The sequence below is a fragment of the Hemicordylus capensis genome, chromosome 4 (genome assembly GCF_027244095.1).
Source record: "Hemicordylus capensis ecotype Gifberg chromosome 4, rHemCap1.1.pri, whole genome shotgun sequence".
NCBI lineage: Eukaryota > Metazoa > Chordata > Lepidosauria > Squamata > Cordylidae > Hemicordylus > Hemicordylus capensis.
Genome location: NC_069660.1, coordinates 178,422,573 through 178,436,964, shown reverse-complemented (window position 1 = coordinate 178,436,964; position 14,392 = coordinate 178,422,573). Strand labels below are relative to the sequence as shown.

At 42.2% G+C, this 14,392-nt stretch overlaps 1 protein-coding gene across 1 annotated transcript in view; it reads left to right on the top strand.

The window, feature by feature from the left end:
* Positions 1–14,392, top strand: part of SRD5A1 (steroid 5 alpha-reductase 1) — a 30,992-nt gene that overhangs the window by 3,831 nt on the left and 12,769 nt on the right. The window contains exons 2-3 of the mRNA XM_053243646.1: positions 8,828–8,994; positions 12,778–12,879. Of these exons, the coding sequence (XP_053099621.1) occupies positions 8,828–8,994; positions 12,778–12,879 (269 nt within the window). The remainder of the gene's footprint in view (positions 1–8,827; positions 8,995–12,777; positions 12,880–14,392) is intronic.

Here is a 14,392-nt window from a genome sequence, read left to right as displayed (position 1 = left end):
AACAGGGAATTTACTAGGGCAGTAGACATGATCTCTCCTAACCGTCCTCTCCAACCTGCTTCAAAATTGGTTCCATGGTATTCGGAAGAGCTACGGGAGCTGAAGCGGCAACAGAGATGACTGGAGCACAAATGGAGGAGGATTCATCTTGAATTTGATAAAGATACAACACAGAGCCCAGACAACAAAAAAATTAAAACCTTAGCTAACAGAAAAATGACAACAAAAATCAAAACATTAGTTAATATAAATGACAGCAGAAAATTAATTTAAAATTTTTAAAACAATGTTAAAACTATTAAAACAGAATTTAATTAAAAGCCTGGATGAACAGATGCAGCAAGGAAACGGTTTTGTATTGCGTCTGCAAGTTCTCATCCAGCAGAGCAGTTCCAGGTTTTTAGGGGTTTAATTCAAGTCCCTTCTGTTTCCAGAAACAATGACTCACTGTGTTCTTTGCAGATACAGTCTCTTGCATTCAGACTGATCTGGATTCCAATATTTCTGCAGTGCCAGTTAGGGAGGTGCCCAGTAATCCCTTTTGCAATATTAGATTGGCTCTAAAGTTAGGCAGCTGCCCAGTAATCCCTTTTGCAATATTAGATTGGCTCTAATGTTAGGGAGCTGCCCAGTAATCCCCTTTGCAATCTTTTTTGCTTTTAAAATTTTTATTGATTTTTACAATATCTTAACAATTTTGTTACATCCAATTAAACAAATGTTGACTTCCCGCTCACCAATCCACGCGAATCACTAACTATACAATTCAACCATTGCTATAGTAATTCAAAACATATATCCTATACCTTACAAACTCGATATTACTCTACTCAACCTGCTAATATTACTAAATTTCAAACCCTATTGAAAAATCAATATTAGAAAAATAGTTCTTTAGGTATAATAAGAATGGTTTCCAATCTTCTTTAAAACATTCCAAGTTTTGATCTCTTATCAGTACTGTAAGTTTTGCCAGCATATTCCAAAATTTTTATCAACCAATCTTCTTTTGAGGGCAATTCATTATCCTTCCATTTCTGCGCATATACTATTCTGGCTGCCGTGGTTGCATACATAAAGAATGTTAAATTTCTTGTGGAAAACTCTCCTTGCGTTATTCGCAGCAGGAAGGATTCTGGTCTCTTAGGAAATGTCATTTTAAAAATTTTCTTTAACTCATTATATATCATGTCCCAAAAGGCCTTTGCCTTCCTACAGGACCACCACATATGGAAAAAAGTTCCCTCACAGTATCCACATTTCCAACATATGTTTGAAACATTTTTATACATTAGTGCTAATTTTTTAGGTGTCAAATACCACCTGTACATCATCTTATAATAATTTTCTTTTAAAGTATAACATGCAGTGAACTTTAAATCCATTTTAAAATACTCCTCCTCGGTCTCCCCTATCGGGAAGCATGCAGCCTCGTTAGCAGTCCAACCGAAAGTCCAATCCCCTTTGCAATCTTAGGTTGGATCGATCCAATCTAATATTGCAAAAGGGATTATTAGGCATCTCCCTAACTGGCACTGACGAAATATTGGAATCCAGATCAGCCTGAATGCGAGAGACTGTATCTGCAAAGAACACAGTGAGTCATTGTCCACAGGGCATCATCCACATGGCATTGACAGTAACACTGACAGAACCAACTCCAAAATCCTCCAAGTCATTTTGTGACTCCTGAGGATGTGGACAAGCTGCTTGGAGTGGTACGACCTACCACCTGTTCTTTGGATCTTTGCCCAACATGGCCAATTTCCTCTTGAAGGGAGGTTGTTGGAGCTGGCCTAGTTCATATCATTAATACCTCACTGAGGGAGGGCAATATGCCACCTTGTTTGAAGGAGGCAGGGTTAGACCCCTTCTTAAGCAGCCCACTCTGGATCCTGTGGTGATGGCTAATTATAGACCACTCTCCAATCTCTCATGGTTGGATAAGATGATTAAGAGGGTGGTGGCAAAAGTTTAGGCACATTTGCATCCCAAAATAAACTCTGGGTGACCCCAATCATATGCCTCCATAACCAGAAGACTGTTGTTGTCTTCAAGATGCCCCAACATTATCTCTGACCCAAAGTGTTGCTTTTACTAAGTGTGTTTTAACATGTGGTACTTCCAGGCCGTACTAGGGAATAAGGAACTACGTTCCTGAAATAAGCCTGGGCTACTCCACAAAATGATATCCTTACCACCATCACCAGGAGATTGGGATGCAAGGCTGTGTACACTTCAGTTCCTTATTTTGGCTGCTTGTGTAGCTCTGTTGAATAAGACTAATTTCCAAGGCTAGTGGGAAACTGTATGACGAATATTGTTGGTTGGTTCTTGCAATGAATGTGAGGGGTCCTGGAAAAATGGGTTACCTCCATGTTGCAGGACACTTCCTACATAACCATTTTTCTAGCCACTATTACATTCTTGTGGTGAATGTAACACCTCACATTCACCACAAGAACAACAAGCCAGTTATGCTGGTCACACAGCTCCCCAGTAGTCTTGGGAATTGCTATATAAGAAACTATTGGGGCTATTCCCATGATCAGGCAAAATTGGGCTAGTGGAGCCTAGCCTGATTTTGCCTGATCATGGGAGCCACCGGGCTTGCACGCGAGCCTGGTGGCTTCCTGGCAGTTAACCCGCCAAACTAACCCTCCCCTTAAGGAGAGCTTAGCCCACGCTCCCCACAAACCCAGCAAAAGCGGGTCTCAGTGATCGTGAGACCCGCTTCATTGTTTGGACTTGTTTCTAGAATAGTGATATACAGTATGCCAACACAAGAGTCAAGTGGCCTACACATATGATGAGCTGGGGATGGTGGGAGTTGTGGTCTGGAAGGGCTTAGGTCAGAGCTGCTCAACTTTGGCCCTCCTACAGATGTTGGCCTACAATTCCCATAATCTCTGGCTATTGACTGCTGTGGCTGGGGATTATGGGAGTTGTAGTCCAAAAACAGTGGGAGGGCCAAAGTTGAGCAGCCCTGGCTTAGGTTGCACAACCCTGACATGGCCCTATGCTAAAGCAGGTGTTTGTGAAATGGTGTAACACTAATTTGTTTCATGTTTCAGGATCTTAATCATGATGTATTTCTTTCACATCATGTGAATGAGGTTGATGCTACACATTTTGTTCTCTTCATTAGCTTAAGCATGGGGTGTTTGGTGATGTGTGTCTGTGCATTTTATGGGATTATTTGTTTATTTTATATAAAATGAAAGCTTTATATTGTTTACTTGCTCTTGGTTGGTTGTTTGCATCTCATGATGATGGCCACAGCCCTGCCGCTCAAAATACTTTCAGATAATGTTAAGAGTTGGAAATGTAAACTGTGGAGCTGTTGAGTGGCTCCAGACCATGTACTCTGCCTTATCCAAAGGAGACCTCAGGGAGAGCAAACAGCCTTATATGGTGGATGATGGGCCAATTTAGTTTCCACACCTAGATTTGAGCCTCACATTCAGAGTCTGATTTCTACTGTTGTATATTGTCCGTAATTAGATGACTTTTCACACTCCAATATTCAGATTTCGTATATGATATATCAGGAAATTGCAAGGTGTGCAAAACTGCCATTTAGGAAGTAAATCGCTACTTGTATTCATTCACAAGGGTTTTGTATTTGACAATGGCCTAGTTCACACGTATACTTTAACTGCAGTTAAAGCTGTCAGGGTTTGTAACTGTAGCCACTGCTAAAGGTTTAAGGTTGACTCCAGTTTCCCACGACAAACTCCAATTGTAACCTGAGGTTTTCTCTAAGCTTCACTGCCAACAACTGCAGTTTTGCCATCAAACTGATATATCAGAAGGCAGACCCGCTCATAACCACAGTTAAACACGCCCATTTCCAAACTCCAGTCATAGAGATGGCAGCACAGACCTGCCCAAGGACACGGCTGCTCCATGCTTTTGGCACTGATCACTGGCAGCTGATTGGAAAAAAGGCAACGCCCCTCCTGTCAGCCATGCAGCTATGTTGTTGCCAGGCTTCAGGGATGCCAACACTCCCCATCCCAGACTGACCAACCTGACAAGCCACACAGCCGCTTGTGGGTGACAGTCATGGGTGTCCACAAGCAGAAACACCCCAAGTGGCAGCACAAGCAGGGCACCCCATCATGGTGCCGGGAGGGTGAAGCCAAAAGGCAGACCCAAGCAGGGAAGCTGGGGCAGCCAAGTTCTATTTTTCACACAGAAAGGGTGGGGAAGGGGGATCCACTTCCTTCCCCAGGTTCGGATATTTGCTCTATAATTCTTACTCATGAGAAGAACCTTCTATGGGTCACAAATGCCAAATGAGGGTCATGTTCTCAGTGTACAATGAAGACCACCCCATTATCCCACGGACTGCTCTCTCACGAGAGTGGCAGACTAAGGGGAACGAGAGAGGATGCTCCATGTAGGAAAGTTGTGAGGACGCACACTTGGGCAAGTGCTGTCCTGGGCTCTGCGACTGCTGCCAAGTTGCTTTCTGAAAACTGGCCTTGGGAAAAATTAATGCATAAAGACAGACCAAATTTACCACATCCATATGCCAAAAAGAAAAGCAGGTTTTCGTGGTCACTTTCCAAACATTTAAAGACCCTTTATAAAGGTCCACCCACTGCCTTGAATGTTAGACTTTCTACGAAAAAGCAATAAGTAGGGATGATCTTCTTACTGCACTTTTCAAATGTTTTAAGAACTTCAACAACCCATTTAAAAAAGCAAGTGGTAGATTCTGATCTTTTTGTAATGATGCTCTAATCTTAATACATTTTCTGTCATGATGCTCTGATGTTAGTGAACTCTCTGCATGAGTAAAAACAATTAATTAAAAATCAATGGGTGGACCAATCAACTTCACCGTACTTAGTGATACCATGATATGAATTTTGAGAACTTTCTGCACAGGCATTTCTGAATTATAACATGGGAAGCAGTAAAAGGAGGTAATCTCTCTTTGATATGAAGGCAAAGGACAGATTTCTCCAAATGAGGCTTGAGAAATGGTCAGAGTGCACCAGTTCCTGAACTTTTTATTATTATTATTTAATAAGACAATACATAAACATGAATAGTCAAACTGATACATAATGATATCCATTAACTATCCTTCCAGATATGTAAATAACTAGATGGAGGAGAAGGACTAAAATTATCTTGATTTGTGAACAGAATACAATCTGACCATATCATGAAAAAATCATTAGAATTAGCTTGACCCGCTCAATGACAAATAATATGAGTCAATTTTTCAGAAATGGCAATATGCCACATAGACTGGTACCAAGATGTCAAAGACATGGTTTTATGCTTCCAGTATTGTGCAATGGATAATCTAGCTGCAGTTAACATGAAAACTATAAGATCCTTAGACAATAATGCCAAATTAGCTCCTGAATGCAATAAAGTCAACTCTGCAACATGCAATAAAGTCAACTCTGGACTCATATTTAACCTCTGTTGTGTAATTTTACCCATTTCTAAAAATACCTCTGTCCAAAAGCAGAAAATACTGGGACAAGACCACCATAAATGGAAGTATGTTCTCCTATTTCCACAGCCGTTCCAGCATAGCAGGGACAAACTCTTGATAATGTGGGATAATCTAGAAAGGGTCAAATACCACCTGTGAAAGAGCTTAACAAAATTCTCTCTAATTCGAGAAGAAGTAGAAAACACTGGCTTCCATTTCAGTATTCCGTTCCATTGTGAGTCACTAATAGTTTGTTGTAGGTCATTTTCCCCGGCCAACTTAAGGCCAATTAATGGATCATATGTTTGCATTATTAGAATCTCATATAATCTAGAAATAAATCCCTTAGAAACTTCTGAAGCCTTTAATATTAATTCCGCAAACACAGTCAAATTCCTATTAGCCTGCTTAACTATATCAGGATGTAAAATAAAGGACTGAAACTGAACAAAATTTAACCAGGAGTAATGCTTATTCATAAACCTCTCCTGAATTGTTTCTAAATCAATTGGCTTATCCAAATAATAAAAATCCTTTAATCTATTTGCAACACCTCCAAAGACACCAAGTAATTGAGAGGGTGAGTCTAAAGCTGGGAATTTAGGATGACTACAAATGGATAACAAGGGGGAATATGGGGGGAGTTCCTGAACTTATGGTAATTTTCTACCATGAAAGAAACCTTTTATTTATTTATTTATTTATTTATTTATTTATCTATCTATCTATCTATCATTAATAATCAATAGGTAGATCTATGCTGGCCTTGGGCCGAAATAAACAAATAACAAAATAATAACAATAGGTAGATCAACATACTTAAAATTGAATACACAACGGTCTGCAATCATATACAACTGTGCAAAATTTCAGAACTCTCTGCCTAGCCACTCCAGAATTATAAAATGGGAGCAAAAATGGGTGGGGCAGGGATTTCCTTTTTATGAAGACAAAGGGCAGATTTCTTCAGATAAGTCTTGAATAGTTAGAGAGGGAGCTTCAGTTCCTGAAGTTTTTGGAACTCTCCTATGAATCCAAGATAATTATAGCGATTAACCCCCCCCCCCACACACACACACAAATTCATTAAAAATCAGTGGGTGGGCCAATTTACTTAAAATTGAATATTTTAAGTAAAATATTCTCTACTATAAATGCACATTCTCTACTACAAATGTGCAAAATTTCAGAGCCCTCTGTCCAGCCAATCCTGATTTATTATTTTATTCTATTTTTCCATTGATTCCATTGCAGATATTTCTGATTTAAGTCAGATTAAATTAGACTTAAATCAGAAATATCCCAAATAGAATTATTGTTATTATTAGAATTCTGATATTCCAACACAATAGAGTTCAATGGCTATTGTATCAATTAATTCAGATAGTACTGACAGTTGCATTATCAGATCTAATAACACTATTGGAACTATCCAATTGCACAGGCCTAACAGAAATCATAATTTAGTGGAAGTCTAAAGTCAGCATTCCAATCCTCTCAATACAAAACTTACTCTTACATACAATTTGCTGCTTCTTTGATCTGTTATTATTCTAACCTGGACATATAATTAACCCTTGCATGTAGATTTAGAGTTATGTTGTATGTTTTTAAAGCTGTGGCTGGTATTTACTGTACTTTGTGTTTCTTTCTAGACTGAGCCCTTTGAGGGACAGGGAACCATTTTCTATGTAAACCGCTTTGAAAACTTTTTCATTGAAAAGCGGTATATAAATATAGTAAGTAAAATGTAAAACGTCTTTAGGGCTAAATCAGAAGTGCTTGAAGCAATACTTCACATCCTCACTCAAAAGGTGTCCTGTTGCATACTCCAGGTTGTGCTATTTGGGATTCCCTCAGTGGTGTAAGCTATCAGAAGATTTTTGTAACCTGTGAGTAGGCCCTGTCCTTGAGCTTATCTTTTGTATAGCAACTACTAGTATTGTTATTACTGGTTGAGAACTGGTGCTAAGTGAGTTGCAGGAATTAAATATACTGGCTCAGTGTTTTAGACCTCTGAAAAACCTATACAGATTGGTCCTTGGAAATCTAAACATGTGAAATCCCTTTCTATCAGACTATCTGCTTATTTTTAACCCACGAGAAACAACATGACATGTATTGGAGTAAAATTTAAGGGGAAGGGACTGATTTGAACCAAATGAGACTCTCCAAGGTGGGTTTGATAAAACAAGATGGCTTTCAGTCAGGAGCATTGGTGCTTAACACAATTTGTCAATGGACAAATATAGTTTCCTAGTTCCTCTCATGCTTAATTTCTTACAGATGCAAATCATGGAGCCTCCTTTTTTGTTTCCTCCTTGTTCCAGTTTGGTTGCTCCTGTGCAGAAGCAATACATGACACATACACAGAACCTATATATTTGCTTCAGTTACCGTACATGTTACAGTACTTACTTCAGAATATTTAACACTCCATGGTTCTGTCCTTATGGTTACAAATATGGACTGAATCCTCATTATACCCACCACCAGTATGCATGGAAATTGTGGGAGGAAATCCACACTAATTGCTTTTGTTGTGAGTGTGCCAGTTAGTAGGTTAGCTTAGCTGCAGTTTTATTCACGCTTACTTGGGAGCAACTCCCATTGCATTTAGAAGTACAGATGCATAGGATTGAGCTATAAATGTGTTCAGGGCAATCTACATTAATTGATTATATGTTTCCCTCATTCCTAAATAAAGTGGAAGTCCTGATCTATTGCGATTAACACTGGACAAGCAGAATTTTTTTTTGAGTAACTGAGCAATATTCCATTCACAATTGCTTTGTAAACAGCGGTGTACCGTGAACACATGATCGTATGTAAGTCCTTTGCAGAAAAATGAGCCCTTCAGGGAAGTGAGCTGCTGACAATGGTATCTAATATACTTTGCAAAATTACCATTTTATTTTTTACTTTTTATATGAAAACTAGCCAACCCTGCACAGAGCATCTGTGCACTCTTAGGGGCTGGCAGTTACCTCTCCCCCGCCTTCTGCCCCAGTCTCTGCTTCTGGGCCCAGCTACCTCTCCTCCCCACTGCCACTTCTGCCCTCCCCTTTCTTTCCCTCCTCCTGGGCCTTGCCTCCATGGCCGGGCCGGGCCTGCCACCTCTGGCCTCCACGGCCAGGCTGCCGCCATGGCAACCAATCCTCCTGGGTGCGCTGAGCCAATCAGGTGCATCCGCTGCCCAGCCAATCAGCTGGGCTCTGGGACGCACATTCCAAGGCACACCCAGGAGAATTAATATAATAGATGCATAGCTGTGCTAGTGGTTCGGTTTCTCTCCCATAGTATATTTCTGTAACATTCAAAATGAAACTAAATAAAAACCTTACATTTCTTTATTTATTCTAGGGCATTTATCTTTCCTTTCTTAATTCGTGGAGGAAAGCCACTGCCAATCGTTACTATTTTGATGGCTTTTGTGTTCTGTTCATATAATGGATACTTGCAAGGCCGAAGTCTGAGTAACTACATAGAATACCCCAGATACTGGATAAAAGACTTGCGTTTCATCATAGGTGAGTTATATTAGATACCAAACACGTTATAGGTTTTCGCATATTTATAACAATTGACAGTTGTTTCTGTTCAGCACTCATCATAATTTCGTATTCTGAGTGCTGCATACAGGTTAGAACTCTATTGTGCTTCAGTGGAAGGTTTCAGTGTCCCTTTCCTTCAGGTTGATATGCCACTGTCTGAAGTGCTGGAACCGAGTGCATCCTACTACCTAATGTAAGGATTGTCCTACTGGAGGAAGACAACCCCTACCCCTGCTTTGAAGTTAAGCTATTGTGTTGCTTCTTCCATATTGGCTACATGTAATGCAAGGCTGGAGTGGGCCCCTGCCATCTTCACACCTTCTTCGGAGTGGTACGAGGGGGAGAGCAAACAGCAAGCTGTCACCCAGCTGGTAGGCCTGCCTCCCTCAGGGGTTCAGGGACATCCCGTGTACCCATCAACCCACCCTGCTGTTCAATTATAGCTATGCCCCTGATGTAATGCTCAAATGGGAAGGCGGCATGGTATGGCCGTTAGTGTTTGAAGTATTCATGGGTTAGACCAGGGATGGCCAACGGTTCTGTTTTAAGAGTCATCATATTTTGCAGGCTTAGTCTGGGGGCCAAAGTGTGTGTTGATGCACAGACCGACCTCTCCATGAGCGATCAGGTTCCCTGATAAGGTTGGCACTATCTAGAAGTAAGAGCTTCCCAGTTTCGGTGCATAGATGCTCAGGCATAGTCATGTTGCTTGCATGTCACTTAGAAAACTAAAACAGAGAGCACATAATAAACTGCATCTGCATTGGCATTGGGCATCTTAACCTGATGTTCATTTGCAGAACCAGTTCTGTTTACCAAAAGTGGCCCACTTGCCAGTAAGCCAGGCTTCATGTCTAAATAGAGTTCAACACGTTAAAGCATGAGATGTAAGATTAAAACATGCAGTATCTCTATTTCTTACAGTCTGAAACCATTTTTCTTTAGGTGTAAAACCTTTTTTCCTTACTCACGATTAAAATTTAGGAGAGCTGTCAGGGATCAGCTAAAATTGTCCCCATTTCATTTGCATCTGAAAACAGTGCAGTGCACACAAGTGTAATGCTCAGACCTCAACTGCTTTCAAGACAGGTTCAGGGGGCCAAATACTTGGGCTTAGCAGGAAGGATTGTCAGCATGAGGACAGCTATCCTGACCTTTGCAAGGAGAATCGAAAGCTACACCAAGCCCCAGTGCTGTACAGAGTGCAGTGTTTGGGGGACTGCAACATTTGTTCGGGATGTGGTATGAAGAAGATTATTTATGACAGCCATCTGAGTTGTTAGCACTGGGCACAAGGGGCACTGTGTGTCCCTGTTGTTTGGCTGGTGCCCTGGATCTATTAACTGGCTGCCTGCTCCTCCACCCCTGATCTTGTTTGGAAGAAGCAAGAGATGGTGGGGAGGGGTGAGCTCTGAGCTGGACCTTTTCAGGCAGTCCCGTTACTGCCTCCTCCATCACTGAGCATCCATCCTCCCCCTTCTGTGTGATTGTAATGGAAAGGGGGAGGGACCGAGCCGAGCACCTTTCCCCCATTGTCTCTGTCCGTTCCCCTTCTGTAACAGACCAGGTGCTGGATTCAGTGGAGGTGAAGAGACAGTGGGCGGCCCTTATGCCCAGTGGAAACCCAGCTGTGTGGCACAGTGGAGAAGGTGGAGAATCATGTAGAGGAGCGGTAAAGGGGTGGTGTGCAGCCCTCTTCCCAGTGGCAACACAGCTGTTGTGCATGTTGGAGGGGGTGGTGGACAGGTGGCCCTTGCACCCAGTGGCAACCCAGATGCAGGGCACATAGTTGGGGAAGCCAGGCAGCCCTTGTGCCCAGCAGCAACCCAGCAGCAACCCAGGTATAGTGGTGGGGGCAGCGGCCGGCCCCCACACCCAGCAGCAACCCAGCAGTTAAGTATAGTGGAGGGGAAGGTGGGTGGCCCTCATGCCGAGCAGCAACCCCCTGTTGGGCATGATGGAGGGAGCAGCAAGCAGCCATTGTGCCCAACAGCAACCCAGCTGCTGGGCTCAATAGAGGAGCTGATAGCAAAAATCCAGGAGTATCAGTGGGGTAGATTCCCAGCAGACAAACTCAGTTTTAAAAAAATTGTGTGGTGGCAAAGAAACCAACACTAATGCACAGTAAATTCCAAGCTCCCAGATTTCATGTGGTGGCAAGCTCATGACAAGAAGTGATTGCAAAAGGAAGGGAATTTTGAAAATAAAGCACGTACTGCGGGGGCAAGGCACTCTGGCTATAACAAGGATGTCCTGGAGGTTTTTCACACATGGCTCTATGGCTCGGGTTCAGGGGCGTAGCAAGGTTGGAGTGGGCCCAGAGACAAGATTTTAAAATGGGCCCCCCCTCACTGAAGCTCAGCTTCAGTGAGTCCTTTATTTCAAGCAGCTTTTGAAAAAAAACTCTAGGGCTTCTGCTTTCTCTGAAGGAGTTGATGGAGGTGCTTATGGCTATGCAAATTGTCCATCTAATCCCTCTAATTAAAATGCCTCGACCCGAGCAGGGGCGTAACTCTAATAAGGCAAGGGAAGACAGTTGTCTGGGGGTCCACTGTCTTGGGCCCCCCCCCCGAGGCAAGTCACCATTAAATTACGTGTGTGTGTGTGTGTGTGTGTGTGTGTGTGTGTGTGTGTGTGTGTATGCATGCATGCAAGTAATTTAATGGTATAAGAGAAAGACATGCTGTTCTGGTAGCTCCAGGCCTTAACACTCACATCAGTTTTGGAGGATAAATAAAACTGAAGGAAGCCCGGGCGGGTGCGTGGCTGGGGGAGTCAGTCATGTGACTTGCCTCTGGGGGACTTTTTAAATCCTGGACATAACTTTGGCTAAGCCTGAATTCCCAGCCTCCCTTCGGAGAAAAACAAAGCCCTGTCTGTCCTGGTCCCTGATAGCCCGCAGGGAGGTCGGGTTAAATCCATTGAATATGTGGACTGGCACACTCCAATCAGGAATGGATTTGGGGGGAAAGCCCTGTCTGTAAAACCTCCTGGTGATTAATGACTTCAGCAAATGGAAATGAGTTTCGGATTCCTTTAGTAAGCATGAAAAGGGTTAATGATCAAAACAACATGGCTGGAGGGAGGCTGTGGGGCTGAGCCAAGCCTTCTGGACCCAGGACCCCAAATCTTTAAATGCCTAACCATGCCTCTGATGACAGCTGCAGATTCACTAGCAACAAAATCTTGGGAAACGGACATTCAACTAGAGATTGCTGCATGTAACACATGGTTAGAAAACAAGACAAACATATCTGTTGGAGCCCGTTTAGGAAAACGAAATGCAAACAGCAGAAGTAGCATAATACCTTTTGCTAGGACCAACTGGAAGTCACAAAGTAGTGAGCAAGCTTTCAGGTTTCATAGGAATCTTTCTCAGAGTGGATGTTTAAAAAAACCAAGGAGCAGGAAGAGAAGAAAAGATATTGCTGGAACAAGGCAGGTCATAATGGAAGCCCATCTGCATAACGTGATAGTCTTATGATAGTGATTTAGGAAATTCTTTGTAAAGTGCAAAAGGTCGCAGATTTACCCAAAGCGGAAAAAGAAGTAATGGCCATTCACCCTTCGAAACGACAAACTGCAGGAGTGGTTCAAATCTGTCTCTAGCATTGATTGGAAAATTCAGCTACAAGTGTAGCCTTGTATGTAATAATGAAGCAAGTATTTCTTCAGTGCACTGATGCATGATATGTTGTGCGTGTAATTTTATAATCTTTTTTAAAATGTTATTTTCAAAGCAGCATTTTAATATCTTAGGTCTTGCAGCATGGTTAAGTGGCCTTCTCATTAATATCCATTCTGATCATATCTTGAGGAATCTGAGAAAACCAGGGGAGACGGGCTATAAAATACCAAGAGGTGAGTAATGTGCCATTGCAAACTATTGCTGGAAATGTTTCAAGGCCAATTTCTAATTGTTAAAATGGTTGCCAGAGCCTAAGACTGTGGATCTCAAGCTGCTTATGACCTCCTGTATTCACAACTTAATTAAAAAGGAATGAAAATGTTTTTCCTTTGTTCACTATATGTTCTTGACCTGATTCATCCATTATTTTAGAACATACTGTACATACTAAAAAAAACACCAATCCTCTCTTTTTGCAGCCCTCTTTATTTGTTGTTGCTGCTGCAAAGTCTGTCAGTTTTATTGACATTAGAATAGGCCTGCTCAATTTAGCCCCCCGCAGCTATTTTTGGACTACAACTCCCATAATCCCTAGCCATAGTGGCCAATAGCCAGGGATTATGGGGGTTGTAGGCCAACATCTGCAGGAGAGCTGAAGTTGAGCAGCCCTGCACTAGAAACATTGAGGATGTTGTTGTGTCCTGCATTGAGATCCCATTTATTTCCATGTGACTTAAAATATTTCTGGCAACTGTCTGATCCTTGGCAAGATTGTTACTATTGCAATGCTGTTGCTGTTTGCACTAGTGCAAGCCAAGTCTGTTTTACTTTTTGCTTGTTCAGTAATAACCCAACAGCACACCAGCAGCATTCCAAAAACACTAATGCACAAACATTAACAACCATTCCCACACAGTGCTGAGCAACTTCTTAGCTACCAATCAGTTGTGACACCCACAATCCACTACAGTTGCAACTGTGTGCAGAAAGCAGTGATGTAGTCGCAAATTCAGAAGTGGGTGAATTGTGGGTGTCACTCTTCATGACAGCCCCCAGTGGCCACACTCCCGACTTAGATAGATACAATAATTTTGCGGGGTTCTATAACAAGAAATCAAGGATGTAGACTCTAGGGAATGTACACCACGTACACCATGTAGTACACCATGTATGTACACCATGTAGCCAGCGTGGTGTAGTGGTTAGAGTGCTGGACTAGGACCGGGGAGACCCAAGTTCAAATCCCCATTCAGCCATGATACTTGCTGGGTGACTCTGGGCTAGTCACTTCTCTCAGCTTAACCTACTTCACAGGGTTGTTGTGAGGAGAAACTTAAGTATGTAGTACACTGCTCTGTCCTTGGAGGAAGAGCAGGATATAAAATAAAATAATAATAGAAAGACTGACACAGAATGCTCACTGAAATGCACTGGTTCCTTCCAACTGGCCATAGGAATGCATGGAATTTCCAAATGGCAAATCAAATGCATTCCAAATGGCAAATCAAATGCAGCCCCTGGTGGCGCAGTGTTAAAACTGCCGCCCTGTAACCAGAAGGTTACAAGTTTGATCCTGACCAAGGGGCTCAAGGTTGACTCAGCCTTCTATCCTTCCGAGGTCGGTAAAATGAGTACCCAGAATGTTGGGGGGCAATATGCTAAATCATTGTAAACCGCTTAGAGAGCTTCCAACTATAGAGTGGTATATAAATGTAAGTGCTATTGCTATTGCTATTCCATGGCGAT